This window comes from Vombatus ursinus, unplaced genomic scaffold, assembly GCF_900497805.2.
Source record: "Vombatus ursinus unplaced genomic scaffold, bare-nosed wombat genome assembly UNPS02014808.1, whole genome shotgun sequence".
NCBI classification, from domain to species: domain Eukaryota; kingdom Metazoa; phylum Chordata; class Mammalia; order Diprotodontia; family Vombatidae; genus Vombatus; species Vombatus ursinus.
In genome coordinates, this window is record NW_020954586.1 from 4,676,411 (window position 1) to 4,689,744 (window position 13,334).

Here is a 13,334-nt window from a genome sequence, read left to right on the forward strand (position 1 = left end):
ACACACACACACACACACACACACACACACACACACACACACACACAAGTACATCTTGTTGAGGTGGAAGGAGCTGAGTAATGGAAGCTGACAGTCACAAAGCTTTATTGACCAGATTTAGCAGCAAGAATATGGCAACAGTGATTTCTGTATGTACAAGCTGAACCCTGCTGGTATCCCAGATTGCCTCCCCACCCTCTCTGCCCACCCCAGTGCCAAGACCCAGGGTCCTCCGTCTTCTTGGTCCTTGCTAAGACCCTACCCCCAAGAAATGGATTCCCCCAGCCCCTTTCTAATTTGGGGAGATCAGGCAATGAAACTCACAGCTAATTCTCCCCACCCCTCCCCCCAACCCAGTTTGAACATCTCACGTCAAGCACATGCCTTTTCTTGGTCCCAGGCTCCCTAACTCATAGATCCCCCACCCCCACCCCAGGAGTCCTTCAGACCAGCAACCAGAATGATATGGAAACTACCTTGTGGTCCCCAAACTTACTTCCTTCTCCTGAGTGAGAAGCTCAGGGGAGAGGAGGGACCCTCTCTTCCTCCTAGAGCCCAACCACAGCCCCTGAGGCCCCCCGAGAACCAGAGTCCTTCTTTGCCCCTCGGGGAAAGAACAGTTGGCCCCTCAGTAGTGGGTCAGTAAAATTGCTACGGTCAGGAAAAGTGGGTGGCAGGCAGGGAAGGAGGTTAGGCACCTGGGCATCACCACACAGAGCACTTGCGAGCTGGGTTCATGGGAGAGTTCTTGGGGCAGTGGAAGGCTCGGCCAAACTCCTCAAATTGGGACACACTGCCCAGCACCCTGCGGGAAGAACAAAGTCAAAAGATGCAGTCAAAGAACCTGGATTCAAATCCAGGCCCATCTATAAATGATTCAGCTTGACCAGTCCCAAGACTGCTTTCTCAATACTCTCCCAGGGGATAGCTTCCCTGCCCAGTTAGCCTCAGCTTCCTGATCTGTAAAAGGGGGCTACCTACCTCAAAGGATGATTATAAACATGACCTCTTAAGCTAATAAATGTAAATCACTTTGCACACCTTCAAATGGTATAAAGTTTGCTATTGTGATTTAGAATCAAGACAAGTCCTAGATCTGTGATTTCCCCCGGCAGCTCAGCAGCTTCTCTGAAATACGTCGAGGGCTTCTTAGGAGGCTGAGAAGCTAAGTGACCTTCCCAGGATCCCACATCCTGTCTGTATCAGACTAAGCTTCAGTCCACTCTGCTGGCTCCCCAGCTCCTCCACCCCAAGCCTTCTCCTGACTAAAACAGTTGGTTACAAATAGACCTTGCTCCGAGGTGTGCAAAGCCCTTCCCTCTGAGCGAAGTCGAAACACTGTTATGCCCATTTTACAGATGAAGAAGCTAAGCTTTCAGAGTGACCACGTGGTGCTGTCCAAAGTCCCCACCTAGTAAGCGTCAGAGCTGAGCTTTGCACCCAGATGAGCAGCTTCCAAATAGAGCATCGTGTCCCCTCTGTTCCTCTGTTGTCCCCCTCCCCAGAACTCTGCCCTTTTCCAACAAGAGCAGCAGAGTCAGGGTGGGACCCGAAGGCTGGTACCTGTAGTGCTCCGGGGCGTGCTTGTCGGTCAGCACCTGAAGGTAGATGGACTGCGACCGCCTCTTGATGCACCAGTTCTAAGCCAAAATGGAAGTGGGAGGAACCTCAGAGACCACTGGGTCCAACCCTCTCATTTTACACAGGAGAAAACCGAGGCTCAGAGAGTCAAGTGATTGGCCCCAGGTCACACAGCAAGTGTCTGAGACAGGATTTGACCCCACGTTTTCCTGGCTTCGCATTCAACCACAGTAGGGCAATAACTAGCCATGGGACAGAAAGGAAACTGAGGCAGTGAAATGAGAAGGAGTTCATCCCCTCTCCCTTGAAAATCCCGGTTTTCTGTCAGTTAGAGGCTTAGAACAGTTACAGACAGCTAGGTGGCACAATGGATAGACTGCTGCCTGGAATCAGAAAGACCAGAGTTCAAATCCTGCCTCAGACACTGTGTAACCTTGGACAAGGTTACACTTAACTTCTTAACTTCTGTCTCCCTCAGTTTTCTCATCTGTAAAATGGGGATAATAACAGCACCTACCTCTCAAGGTTGTTGCGAGGATTAACTGAGATAATATTTGTAAAATGCTTAGCACAACGCCTGCCACACAGCGGGCACTATATGACTAAAATACATAAATCCATTCACCTCCCTCTCCCTTTCTTACACAGAATCCCCAGGTAAGGCAGATCTGTGAATAGTAAATGTAGGTAGGAGGAAGCCCAAGCCAGGCTCCTGGCTCGTACCTGAGCAAAGGCGATAAAGAAGAGCTGGTCGTGGGTGTACTTGAGTCGGTAGAGGGGATGCTCTGGGCCATGTTCCCGCACCCACTTCTGATAAGCCTGAGAGGGGACGCAGAACTTTTATGGGCTGGGGGCTGCATTAAGCCCAGTGACCCCTGGGCCCTTCGTCTGCTTGTGTTTCCCCTCCACGTTTTCCCATTTTCTGGACAATTCTGTATTGGGGAGGGGAGAGGGGAGCCCGGGGGCTTGGGAATAACAAAGGTTGGTTCCAGATCTTAGGACCCTCCTCCCCACCAGGGCCACGGTGAAAGATGGCGGAGTAAGGGAAGAAAACCAACAGCACTTACGTAGTAGGCGAGTTTGAGGCCCCCCATGTCCGCGATGTTCTCCCCCAGGGTGTGCTTCCCACTGACCTGCAGAATGGGTATTCTGATGAACATTCCTTCTTTTCTCACCCAACCACGTGAGTTTTTGGTGTGGCTGGTGCTGAGGCCCTTGGCCAGCCCCGATTAGTAGGTCCTGGGACCCTGGACCTGGAGCTGGAAGTCTGGAGTCTCTCAGCTCTAGGGGCCACTGGTCCAACCCCTTCATCTTATAGGAGAAAAAACTAAGGCCTTAAAGGAAGAGCAGGGGAGGATTTGAACCCAGATCCTCAGATTCCTTTCCCCCATCCCATGCTGCCTCGTAAGTTGCTGCTCTTCATGGTTCCATAAGGATTGGGATGTTCTTGTCTTTGGGAGTTCCATACTCTCTTCCTCCGAGGCCTTGGACAGGGCTCTTTGGCCACAGGGATGTGGCCCAGCTGAGCCAAGGACAGCGCTGTCCTGTCTGGGAACAGGGGGCAGCTTACCCGCTGGTTGTAGACCGTGAAGTTGTCATAGAGGCTGACTATGCATTCTGCCTTTCGGAGGAACTGACTGTAGGAGGCCTCTGTCCACCAGTGCATCAGGTTCCCTGAGCGGTCATACTGGCCACCTGTGGGGGACCACAGTCCCTCAGCCCCTGGGACTCCTGCTTCCTGTCCTGTGTTCAGCCCAGGCCCCTGCCCCAACCCTGAGCTTTCAGTCAAGAGATTTGATCATAGGAGGGACTGGGGGACTGGTCTTCTCCTACACCCATTCACATACTTATGCCAGCTAGAACCAGGCATCGTGAACCCTGGGGCTCCCCAAGGTGGAAGGGGGAAGGTGGTAGAGAAAATAGAGCCATGGATCCAAGCCCGAGACCCTTGGGTGGGCAGCTAGAAGGAACTGCGGGCACTCAGGGTTTTACTTACCCCAGTCATCATAGCCATGGGTCAGCTCGTGCCCAATGATAGTGCCGATGCCCCCATAGTTCAGAGATCTGTGGGCACCAGACAACACCAGGTCAGGAGTTGGGATGACTCCCCTGCCCTCTTTCCAGAAACTGAAGAACACACAACTGGGTCTCCTTTTCATGACTGGGTCCACTGAGCTGGGGTCACATCCCATCTCAGATGCTTCCTAGCTGTGTGTCCCAGGATACGGCACTTAGACCCCTCTAAGCCTCAGTTTCCTCATCTGTAGAATGACGGTGATGGACTAGATGGCCTCCAAGGACCCTTGAAGCTCTAAATTTGTGGACCCATGATCCCTGCTGTACCTACGGGAGCCACAGACCTACCACGAGCTGAAGCTAATCTCTCCCCAGTGCCCAGTGGCTCTCAGACCCAAGGCAGTGTGGAGGCTGGGGTGTGCTCTCACAAAGACTCCCCATGGGCAAGGTCTGGAGTTTCCAGGAGGCCAAGACCCCGGAGATACTCACTGTGGGAAGTCGGGGTCATAGAGGGTAGGTTGTAGGATGCCAGCAGGGAACACTGCACAGAAAAGTACTTGGATCAGAATGGGGGGGACCCTCCTTCAGCTGCTACCTCCAGAAAGGACGGTGTGTGCAGTGGATCTCCCCAAACCCTAGCCATTAGCCACCACCGCCTGTGGTGCATCCAGTGAGAGAGGGATAGCTCCTGCCCCTGCCCCTCCCCCAAGGCAGCTTCATTGGACTCCCCAGCACCCGTCCACCACTGCTCTCTGAGACCCAGCTCTTCTGTGTCTCCAGACCTGGCCCCATTTGATGGCAGCTCTTTCACCAGAGAGAATAAGGGGTCCTAAAGCCTGGGGAGACAGGGAACTTCCCAAAGACCCTCTGATCTCTTGCTTACCCATTTGGTTCTTGTTGGGAAGGTAATATGCATTCAGAGCTTGTGGGGGGAGCAGCCACCTACAAAAAGAGCATCCTTCATAAAGGGTCATTCAGCCACAGATGCCCGACCTGAGGTCAGCATTCTGAGACCCGCCTGATCTGCCCCCTCCCTGACACTCTGCTTCCCTGGCATACATCCGCCCCATGCTCCCATCACTAGCAAGGGGCCGTCCCCTGCAACATCATACAATGGAAAGAGCCCTTGTGTGACCTTGGGCAAGTCACTTAACTTTCCTGGACCTCAATTTCCTCAAATGTAAAATGAGGGGGTTGGACTCTGAGATCCTATCCAGCCCTATGATTCTTTGTCCTCGAAGCCTTCTCCAGAGAAACCTCACTGATCTTCCTTGTCAATTCCCGCCCCCTCCTCTAAGCTACCTGTATCTTCTGTATCACTCATATCCCTCTGCCTTGCTTTCAGGTGTGTTTGTACATGTTTCATTTCTCTCATAAACTCCTTAGCCCAGGGGCCTCATGGACACCCACAGTGTGCTTGCATTTGCCTAGAATCAGATGCAATAAAAGCTAGTAAATATTTCTACAAAAAAGATCTGAGGGTTTAAGTGGGCCTCAAGCTAGAGATCAGCCATGGTAGCCAGCAAAGTTCATATTATGGTAGGCTTCATTAAGAACAGTATAGTTCCCAAGACTGGGGGGGGGGGGTGATTGTCCTGTTGTCTGCCTTCAGACACCAACTTGAGTGGTAGGGATCAGTTCTGGACGTTACATTTTAGGAAGGATAATCGATAAGCTGTAGAGCAGCCAGGAAAGGCAAACAGGATAATGAGGGATTCAGAAAGTCCCTCATATAAGGATGGGTTGAAGGGTCTGGGATGTTTAGCTTTTGGGGGAAAAATCATGTGAAGGGCTGTTCCAGCCCTGGAGGGCAGCCCCAGGAGCACTGAGTGGAACAGAAGGAGAACAGGCTTGTTCTGTTTGATCCAAGAGGTCAGAACCAGGAACAGTGGGTGAAAGTTACAGAGACATCAATTGCGGATCAGTGTAGAAACTCTCCCCGACAAGAAGGGGCTGTGAGGGGGCAGCGGCTCCACCTCCTGGAGGCCTTCTAGCAGAAGCCCTTCATGGTCACGGTTTTGGAAATGGGACTGCTGCTGAGTTATGGGTGGCTTAGAAGGTCCGTGGGGTCCTTCCCAAAGAGGAGACCCTGCTCTCCTGGTTTGGGAGCCCCCAGACACAGCCGGGCCAGCCTGACTACCCTCCCTGGCTCCCAGCCTGCTGAGCCCAGCTCACTGCTGGCGGTACCCACGCGGACTTATCCACCTCCTGACGGATCTTCTTGACGGATAACTGAATGCTGAACCGGATACTGTTCAAAATGTTCTTAAAGTACGTCTTCTCATGGACCTCGAACTGCAGGAGGAAGGATGGAAGAAGAAGATGAGGAGGAGGAAGAGCAGGGGGAGGAGGAAGAGCAGGGGGGAGGAGGAGGAGCAGGGGAGGAGGAGGAGCAGGGGAGGAGTAAGAAGGAATCTTCCCAGGGTCTCCCACAGCACAGGGAGCCTGGGGGCATTCCAGCTGGGAGGGCTGAGGGGTCCATACCTCATACTCCTTATCAATCGCTTCAGGCTTGAGCAGGAAGTCGGGGTACCCGACCATCACCATCATGTACTGCAGCTGAGGACACAAGGGGGAACCTGAGGGTCCTCAGCAAGTTTCCACAGGACGTGAGCATGCCATGCTGAAAGGGCTCTGGGGCCTCGTCCCCTAAGGCTGAGGGAGGGCAAGGTAAAAGGCCTGGAGAGAAGGAGGCAGTGGCTCCCACATGGTATTCAGGCCAGGCTGCCTCAGCTTTGGGGCACCAATCTAGAGCCAGAAAGGCAGCGGGAGAGAGGAGGCATCCCATTCTCTGCCTGGAAAGGGGATCCAGGGTGAGGAGGGGGTTGGGGAGTGGGGGCAGTTGCCCCCTCCCCTTAGCAGCCCTGCAGAGGCAGCCCCTGCCACAAACCCACTCCTTGGGCATGGTACCTTGGCCCTGGCGGCTGCCTTGGTTTCTTTATCCATCCAGTCCAGTTCGTCCAGGCGTTGGCCCAGAATGTGTTTGATGTCCTCCACCAGCTGCTGCACCTGCCAGGGTTGGGGTAGGTGTCAGAAGTCAGAGGGTATCACCACCATCAAGCCAGGGTCCCCGGGTTGGAGTCACCCTGGACCTCGACCTCCCAGGCAGCTGCTTCTGGCTGTTTTAGCAAGACGTGACTCCCCCCACCCCCAATGAACCTCTCCCCTGCCATCCCTAACTGGGCCCTGTCTTTCATAGCCAACGTCTTTGATTTAGCACTTTTGAGCCTCAGTTTCCACATCTATAGAACAGAAGAGTCTGTCAAGCCCATCCAGGACCAGAAATGAAGAGCTGGAAGGAACATTAGAGGCCATTTATCCCAACTACTTCATTTCCCAGATGAGATAACCGAGTCCTGCAGAGGTGAAATGACTTGCCCAGGGTCACACAAACAGTAAGCTTCTGAGATTTGTCCTTGAATCCCCTGACTCAGTAGCACCAAGCTTGAATCTTCAATTTAATCCCTGCTGAGTCGCTTGAAGTTCAGAGAGCTTCTGTCTAGTGGTTTAGAGCGTCCAGTTTCAGTTTCACCTCAGTTCAACTAGAATTTATCAAGGGGTATACTAGGTGCTGGGGATACAAAGGGGAGAAAGGGCCCCTGCCCTCAAGGAGCTTACTATCTACTAAACTGTGTACACAAGTGTATGGAGTGGAAAGGTAGGGCAGGAGCTACGCTATGATAGGCAGACTGAGTCCCTGAGAGGCTAAATGGCGCCCCAGGATGTTATCACACCGATTTTGCAGACTAGGAAGCCTTGGACAGCAACCCTCTCACAACTGGCTCCCCAGAGGTGAAGGGAGCCTAGGAAGAAGATGATCTCCAGGACCCTGGGCCAGGGCTCTCTCCATCCCACCCCATCGGCTTCGGGTCTGACCTTGGCTTTGCTGGCGGCGGAGAAATGCTCGTGTACGAAGAGGGCCCCCAGGGCCATGCCGAAGTGCCGGTTGGCCTGACCCAAGCAGACCCTGGCCAGCTCTTGGGGCTTGTCGCTGCCCTCCATCTCGCGGGACAGGTCATGCAGTGCTGATCGGAAGGGTTGGGACAGATGCTCACTCAGCACCACCACCACCCGCCACACCAGGTAATTGTGAAGGATCCTGGGAGTGGGGAAAGGAGGAGGTGGCTGATGAAGTCCGGCTGCTCTGGGCTCAGCCCCTCGGACCTGGGGCATTCAGGCAGGGAGGGAAGCCAGCCAGAGCCCCAAGCTTCACCTCCCCACAGCAAAGCAGAGAAGGCAAGAACACTCCTAATCTGTAATGCTCTCGGCTTTTCCAAGGCCTTTTATGAAAGCCTTTTCCTTTAATCCTCACGTCCCCAATAAGGCTTTTGCTCAGACCTGTGATTTCATCAGTTTTCATCAGCTGGAGTAAAGAAACTACTCATGCACACTGGAACCTTCTTTACAAATACGGCTTTAGAGTTGCCTGGGTATGGGGCAGCTAGGTGGCGCAGTGGATAGAGCACTGGCCCTGGAGTCAGGAGGACCTGAATTCAAATCTGACCTCAGACACATAACACTTACTAGCTGTGTGACCCTGGGCAAGTCACTTAACCCTATTGTCTAGCCCCCCCCCAAAATAGAGTTGCCTGGGGCCACTGAGAGGTTAGGGGACTTTTCCAGGGTCAGGCAGCCAGCCTATGTCAAAGGCAAGACTCAAACTCAGCTCTTTCTGATGCCAAAGTCAGTTTTCTATCTATTACACACTGAAGCCTCTCACTAGTAGTGATAATAATAATAATAATAATAATAATAAAGGAGGAGGACAATGAAGGCTGTTGGTGATGATGATGACAAAGAGGAAGAAGATAATTGAGTTTTATAGAGCAGTTCAAGGTTTCCAGAGCACTCCTTTGTCTCATCTGGGCTTCACAGCCAACAGCAGCTAGCACTCTTCCCTTCTAACATATTAGGAAGTAGGGCATAGTGAAGGGAAGAGACTTTGCCCAGGGTCACACAAGTAGTAAGGCAAGATTTGAACCCAGGTCCGTCCTGGGTGCTCTGGGTAGCCTGGAGCTATGGAAACTGGATGGAATACCAGTTCAGGCAGCCTGTGAGGAAGGCAGGGCAGTTAGTACAGTCGTGGAAGTAAGGTCTCAAGAGATACAATCACTTGTCCAAGGTTGTTACCTACAATGAGTTGTTGGCCAAGCTGGGACTAGAGCCCAGGTCTCCTGACTCCCATGCTGCCACCAAGGTGTTTCCTGGAGTGGGGACAGAGGAGTCTCCCAGCACTTCCATTGTACAGAGCTGACAGCCAGAACCCCGTCCCTGATGCATGAAGCCCTGGTGGGAATTTTTGGGTCAAAGAGAGCTGGCCATATGGGGATGTGTGCTCTGGGCACAAGGGGCATGGAGAGTCAGCCTTGGCTCCCTGGAGGTGGAGGGTCACTAGGGGCTGCCATGCACCGTGCAGCTATCTCATGGGGGAGCCTCCTCCCCCAGCCAGGTACCTCCGGGGTGTGGAGCGGATGAGCTGGGACACTTGCTGCATGTACTCTGTGGCCAGAAGCACCACCTCTTCATCTTCTGAGAAGTCTTCCTGGAAGATCTGATCTAGCAGCCATTTCCATCGGAGCTGGGGGGGTGGGGCACAAACCAACAAAGGCAAGAGGGGATAACCAGAGCACAAAATTCACAGAGCACTTCCTTCCCAAGAACCCTAAAGAGCAAGTTCCATTTCACAGGTAAGGAAACTGAGTCTCAGTAAGGGGAAGTGACTCTCAATGTCTCAGTCAGGATTCAAACCAATTCTTTTCTGGTTCTGTGGTCCAGCAGGAGTAGTGCTGAATGTTGAGTCAGAAAAGACTGGCTTAGAATCCACCCTCCATCACTCACTACCTGAGCGTCTCTGGGCAACTCAGCTAACCTCTCTGAGCTTGAATTCAATTTCCTCAACTATAAAAGGAGGGGGCTGTACCTGAGGATCTCAAAGGTGCCTTTGAGCTTCAAATATGATCTTAAGACACTGAAGTCATGTAACCTATCTAAGCCTCAGATCATCAGCATCATCATCAATCATCATCTTTACAAAACACCTACTATGCGCCAGGCACTGTGCTAAGCACTTTACAAATATCTCATTTGATCCTCACAACAACCCTGGGAGGCAGGCGCTATCATGATCCCCTTTTATGGATGAGGAAATTGAGTCAAACAGGGCTAAATGACCTGCCCAGGGTCACACAGCTAGTAAGTGTCTGAGACTGGATTTGAACTCAGGTCTTCCTGACTCTAGGCCTGGCTTTCTATCCACTGTGGTACCACCTAGTTTCCTCATGTATAAAATTAAGGTCTTGGACCAGACGACCTCCAAAGTCCCTTTCACTTGTGTCTATAATCTGATGATGCCAAGCTAGCCACTCTTCTTATTATACTACCTAACAGAGATCACAGATCTAGAGATCTAGAGATGAAAGGGCCCTTAGAGATCTTTAAGTCCATGTTCCTCATTTTTACAGATGAGGAAACTGATCCCCAGGGAAGGTAAGTAATGTGCCCAAGGTGACTCAGGAAGAAAGCTTCAGAGGCAGGATGTTGATGAAGGTCCTGACTCAGAACCAGGATTCTTTCCACTGTCCCAGCTTCCTTTCCTCTTTCTAGGGGAAGATCAGGATGGGAGAACAGAGCAAAGAATAGGAAGGAGGGGCATCATAAGCTGTCAGGGGTATTAGACCTAGGAAGCTCCTTGGGGATCATCTAGCTCAACAACCTCATTTCACAGAGGAGGCAACTGAGGATCAGAGAGGAAAGTGACTTGTTCAAGGTCACACAACTAATTAATGACAGAGCCAAGATTCAAACCCAGATCCTTTGATTCCAAACCCAGAGTTCTCACCAACCTTGGCCTGGTAGTTCCTCCCCCTTCCAAGTTTCTATAAATCCCTCAACCCATAATCCTGAGCTGAATCAGCTACTCCTGGGGACTCCCCTAAAATCCTCTATAGGAATTTTCCAAGGTCCCAGTCCCTTAGCCTTGTTACCCACCAAGCTCTCTCTCTCCTTCCTCTCTGCCTCTGTCTCTCTCACACATACACACTCATTCTGTCTCTGTCTCTCTGTCTCTCTGTCTCTCTCATACACACACACAGACACACACATACACACACACACACACACACACACACACACACACTTTTCCCTTGCCCCCTGGGAAAGAGTAGATTCCCTGGGACCTCCTCCACTTTCTCCTCCCTCAGGTGCTGTCCCTTCCCATGGAGGGGCTCTACTCACATGAGGGGTGATCTGTTGAAGTTGTCCCAGGGTCACCTTGTTGTACATGGAGCTGATATCTCGACGTAGGTCATCATACTCAGACACAGTGATCTGATGGGATAAACAGGGGCATCCCTGGACCTGCACCCCTTCTCCAACCTCACATCTTGCTCACAGCCCCCCTCCTACTCCATAGCACAGCCACAGGACTCCTGGTGTCCCACAACCCGCTCTTAAGACCATAAAACTTCCTCATGATGGAAAATGCTATCCACATCCAAAGAAAGAACTATGGAATCTGAATGCAGATCAAAGCATACTATTTGCTATTTTTTTTCTCTTCTGTTGAGTTTTGTTTCCTCTTTCTGGTGGTTCCTCCTATTCGTTCTAATTTTTACCTACAACATCACTAATGTGAAAATATGTTTAATAAGAATGTATATGTATAGCCTATATCAGATTGTGCACTGTCTTGGGGAGGGTGGCAGAGAGGAAAGGGGAGAAAAATTTTAAACTCAACAGCATATGGAAGTGATTGTTGATAAATCAAAATAAATTAGTTTTTAAAAAAAAGACCATAAAACTTGTACTATCAAAGTGACTGAAGGATGAGAAAATTCACCTCCATCTTCCCTTGCAAAGATGGGGGCCTATGGGTGTGAATCAGGTGTGATTATCAGACATGGTTTTATGTGTCAGTTATACAAGGAATAGCATGCTGGGTTGGGGGCAGGGGAGGGGCATGTTCAGAGATTAAGGCCATATCAAGACAAAAGATCGGTATTTATGTGAGTATATGCTGTCACTCCCATCAGAATGTAATCACTGGGAGCAGAGGGCCGCTTGATTTTCTGTCCTCGTACCTCCACAATGGCCCTGAACATCTTGGGTAATTAATCAATGCTCCTTGACTGGCTGAATAATAGAAATTTTTAAAAGAGACCCTACAGTCCAACAAGTCTCTGCTGACTGAAAACCCCTCTAGAAGGAGGCCTGGGGCTTCATGGCCCCCAGGTTCCAGTCAGCTGGTGAGAATGACTGACCAACCCCATGCTCTCCCCCACCATTTGTGGCTCCAGGGAATTCACGATAAAAAGCCCAAACCCAAAGGCAGAAAAGTAAGGACCAGGAATGAGAGGAGAGCCAGGAGCCCCAGGCTGTGAGCTGGGGCCTCAGGACTCTGAGGAGGAAGGGGTGGTCTGGGCAGCCTCTGGGGACACTCACATTGGCCAGCCTCTGGGGACACACACTCACATTGGCCAGCCTCTGCTCCAGCTGTAGAATCTCCAAGGCCTTCTGCTCCACTGCTTCTGCCCCTAGCAGGCTCAGCAGCCGCTCCATGAACACCCGGTAAGCAGCCAGGATCTGGGGGGCCCACCCCACATAGGCAGGTCAGCTCAGCCTTGCTGGAAAATAACTGAACTACCATGCAAGGGCATCCTCAAACCCACAGTGCTGAAACCATGCCTGTCTCACCGCCTCTGGTTCTGAGACCAAAGCCACTGTTTCCCCTTCTGCCCTTCCTACACTGCCTACCTTACCTTCTCACTCTCTTCATCCTGGGCCAAATAGAGTGTTCTCTCAGGCAGCGTCAGCCCATCCTGGTCAATCTGGGGGAATAAAGAGCAAGTGGGACACGCCTCAGGCAGGGTAGGGCTGAGGAGCCAGGGTGTCAGTTTGGACTCTGTTTTTCCCCCTTCTCCTACAGATTGGGCTCTGGAGTCAGAGGCCTTGGGTTCCAATCCAGCTCTGACACTTATGATCTCAAGAAGGGATAACCTCTTAAAGGTTATCTAGTCCAGTCCCTTTCGTCTTACGGATGAGAAAACCAAGGCCTGGAGAGGTGACATGACACCTAAGGTCACACAGCTAAGAAGAGCTAGGATTGAACTCCAGTCCTTTGACTGGAGGGTCCAACCCTTTGCTCCCCACTTCCCACCTGGGTGACTCTGGGCCATTCCCTTAACCTCCTGGGCCTCTGGTTTTTCATCCCTAAAATGAAAGATTTGAACCCTCTGCCCTCTAAGGTCATTTCCACATCAAATCCTGTCTCTTCTAGGCCTCAGTTTCTCAGGCTGTAACCCGATGAGAAAAAAATTTTGTTTTTTGAAGGGGGAATGCACATATGGGGAAAGAACGAAGAAAAGATAGTCCCAATTATCCCGCTATGCACACAGGTACCATAGACACAAACACATATACCGAATTTACTCCTTCCACCTTGGGAAGGAACACCAGCCGTGGCCTCCCTAACCGCAGCCAACACGGAATTAGTGAAGAAAGCCCCAGACGTCCTTCCTGGGCCTCAGTTTCCCTGTGCATAAAATGAGTGGGCTTACGTAGACCACCTCTAAATTCCCTTGCAGCTCTGACGCTGGGATTTCCCGGTTGCTCGCTGCCTGAATACTTGGGACATATCCAGCAAGGGGTCCGGAGCCCCACACCTCCAGCTCCCTTCAGCTGGTTGCCAGCCCCGTGGGCCAGCACACACACACACACACACACACACACACACACACACA

At 51.6% G+C, this 13,334-nt stretch overlaps 1 protein-coding gene across 2 annotated transcripts in view; it reads right to left on the minus strand.

Moving 5' to 3' along the window:
• Positions 1-705: 705 nt before the first annotated feature.
• Positions 706-13,334, minus strand: part of ECEL1 (endothelin converting enzyme like 1) — a 14,670-nt gene continuing 2,041 nt past the window's right edge. The window contains exons 2-17 of one of the 2 annotated variants that reach the window (XM_027875399.1): positions 12,354-12,422; positions 12,067-12,177; positions 10,831-10,923; positions 9,051-9,175; positions 7,474-7,696; positions 6,508-6,606; positions 6,082-6,156; positions 5,795-5,892; positions 4,481-4,539; positions 4,087-4,138; positions 3,578-3,645; positions 3,152-3,276; positions 2,649-2,714; positions 2,305-2,400; positions 1,564-1,640; positions 706-805 (exon numbers count right to left, since the gene is read on the minus strand). In XM_027875399.1, the coding sequence (XP_027731200.1) occupies positions 706-805; positions 1,564-1,640; positions 2,305-2,400; positions 2,649-2,714; positions 3,152-3,276; positions 3,578-3,645; positions 4,087-4,138; positions 4,481-4,539; positions 5,795-5,892; positions 6,082-6,156; positions 6,508-6,606; positions 7,474-7,696; positions 9,051-9,175; positions 10,831-10,923; positions 12,067-12,177; positions 12,354-12,422 (1,536 nt within the window). Of the gene's footprint in view, positions 806-1,563; positions 1,641-2,304; positions 2,401-2,648; positions 2,715-3,151; positions 3,277-3,577; positions 3,646-4,086; positions 4,139-4,480; positions 4,540-5,788; positions 5,893-6,081; positions 6,157-6,507; positions 6,607-7,473; positions 7,697-9,050; positions 9,176-10,830; positions 10,924-12,066; positions 12,178-12,353; positions 12,423-13,334 lie in introns of both variants that reach the window. The other variant, XM_027875398.1, reaches the window with a different exon arrangement.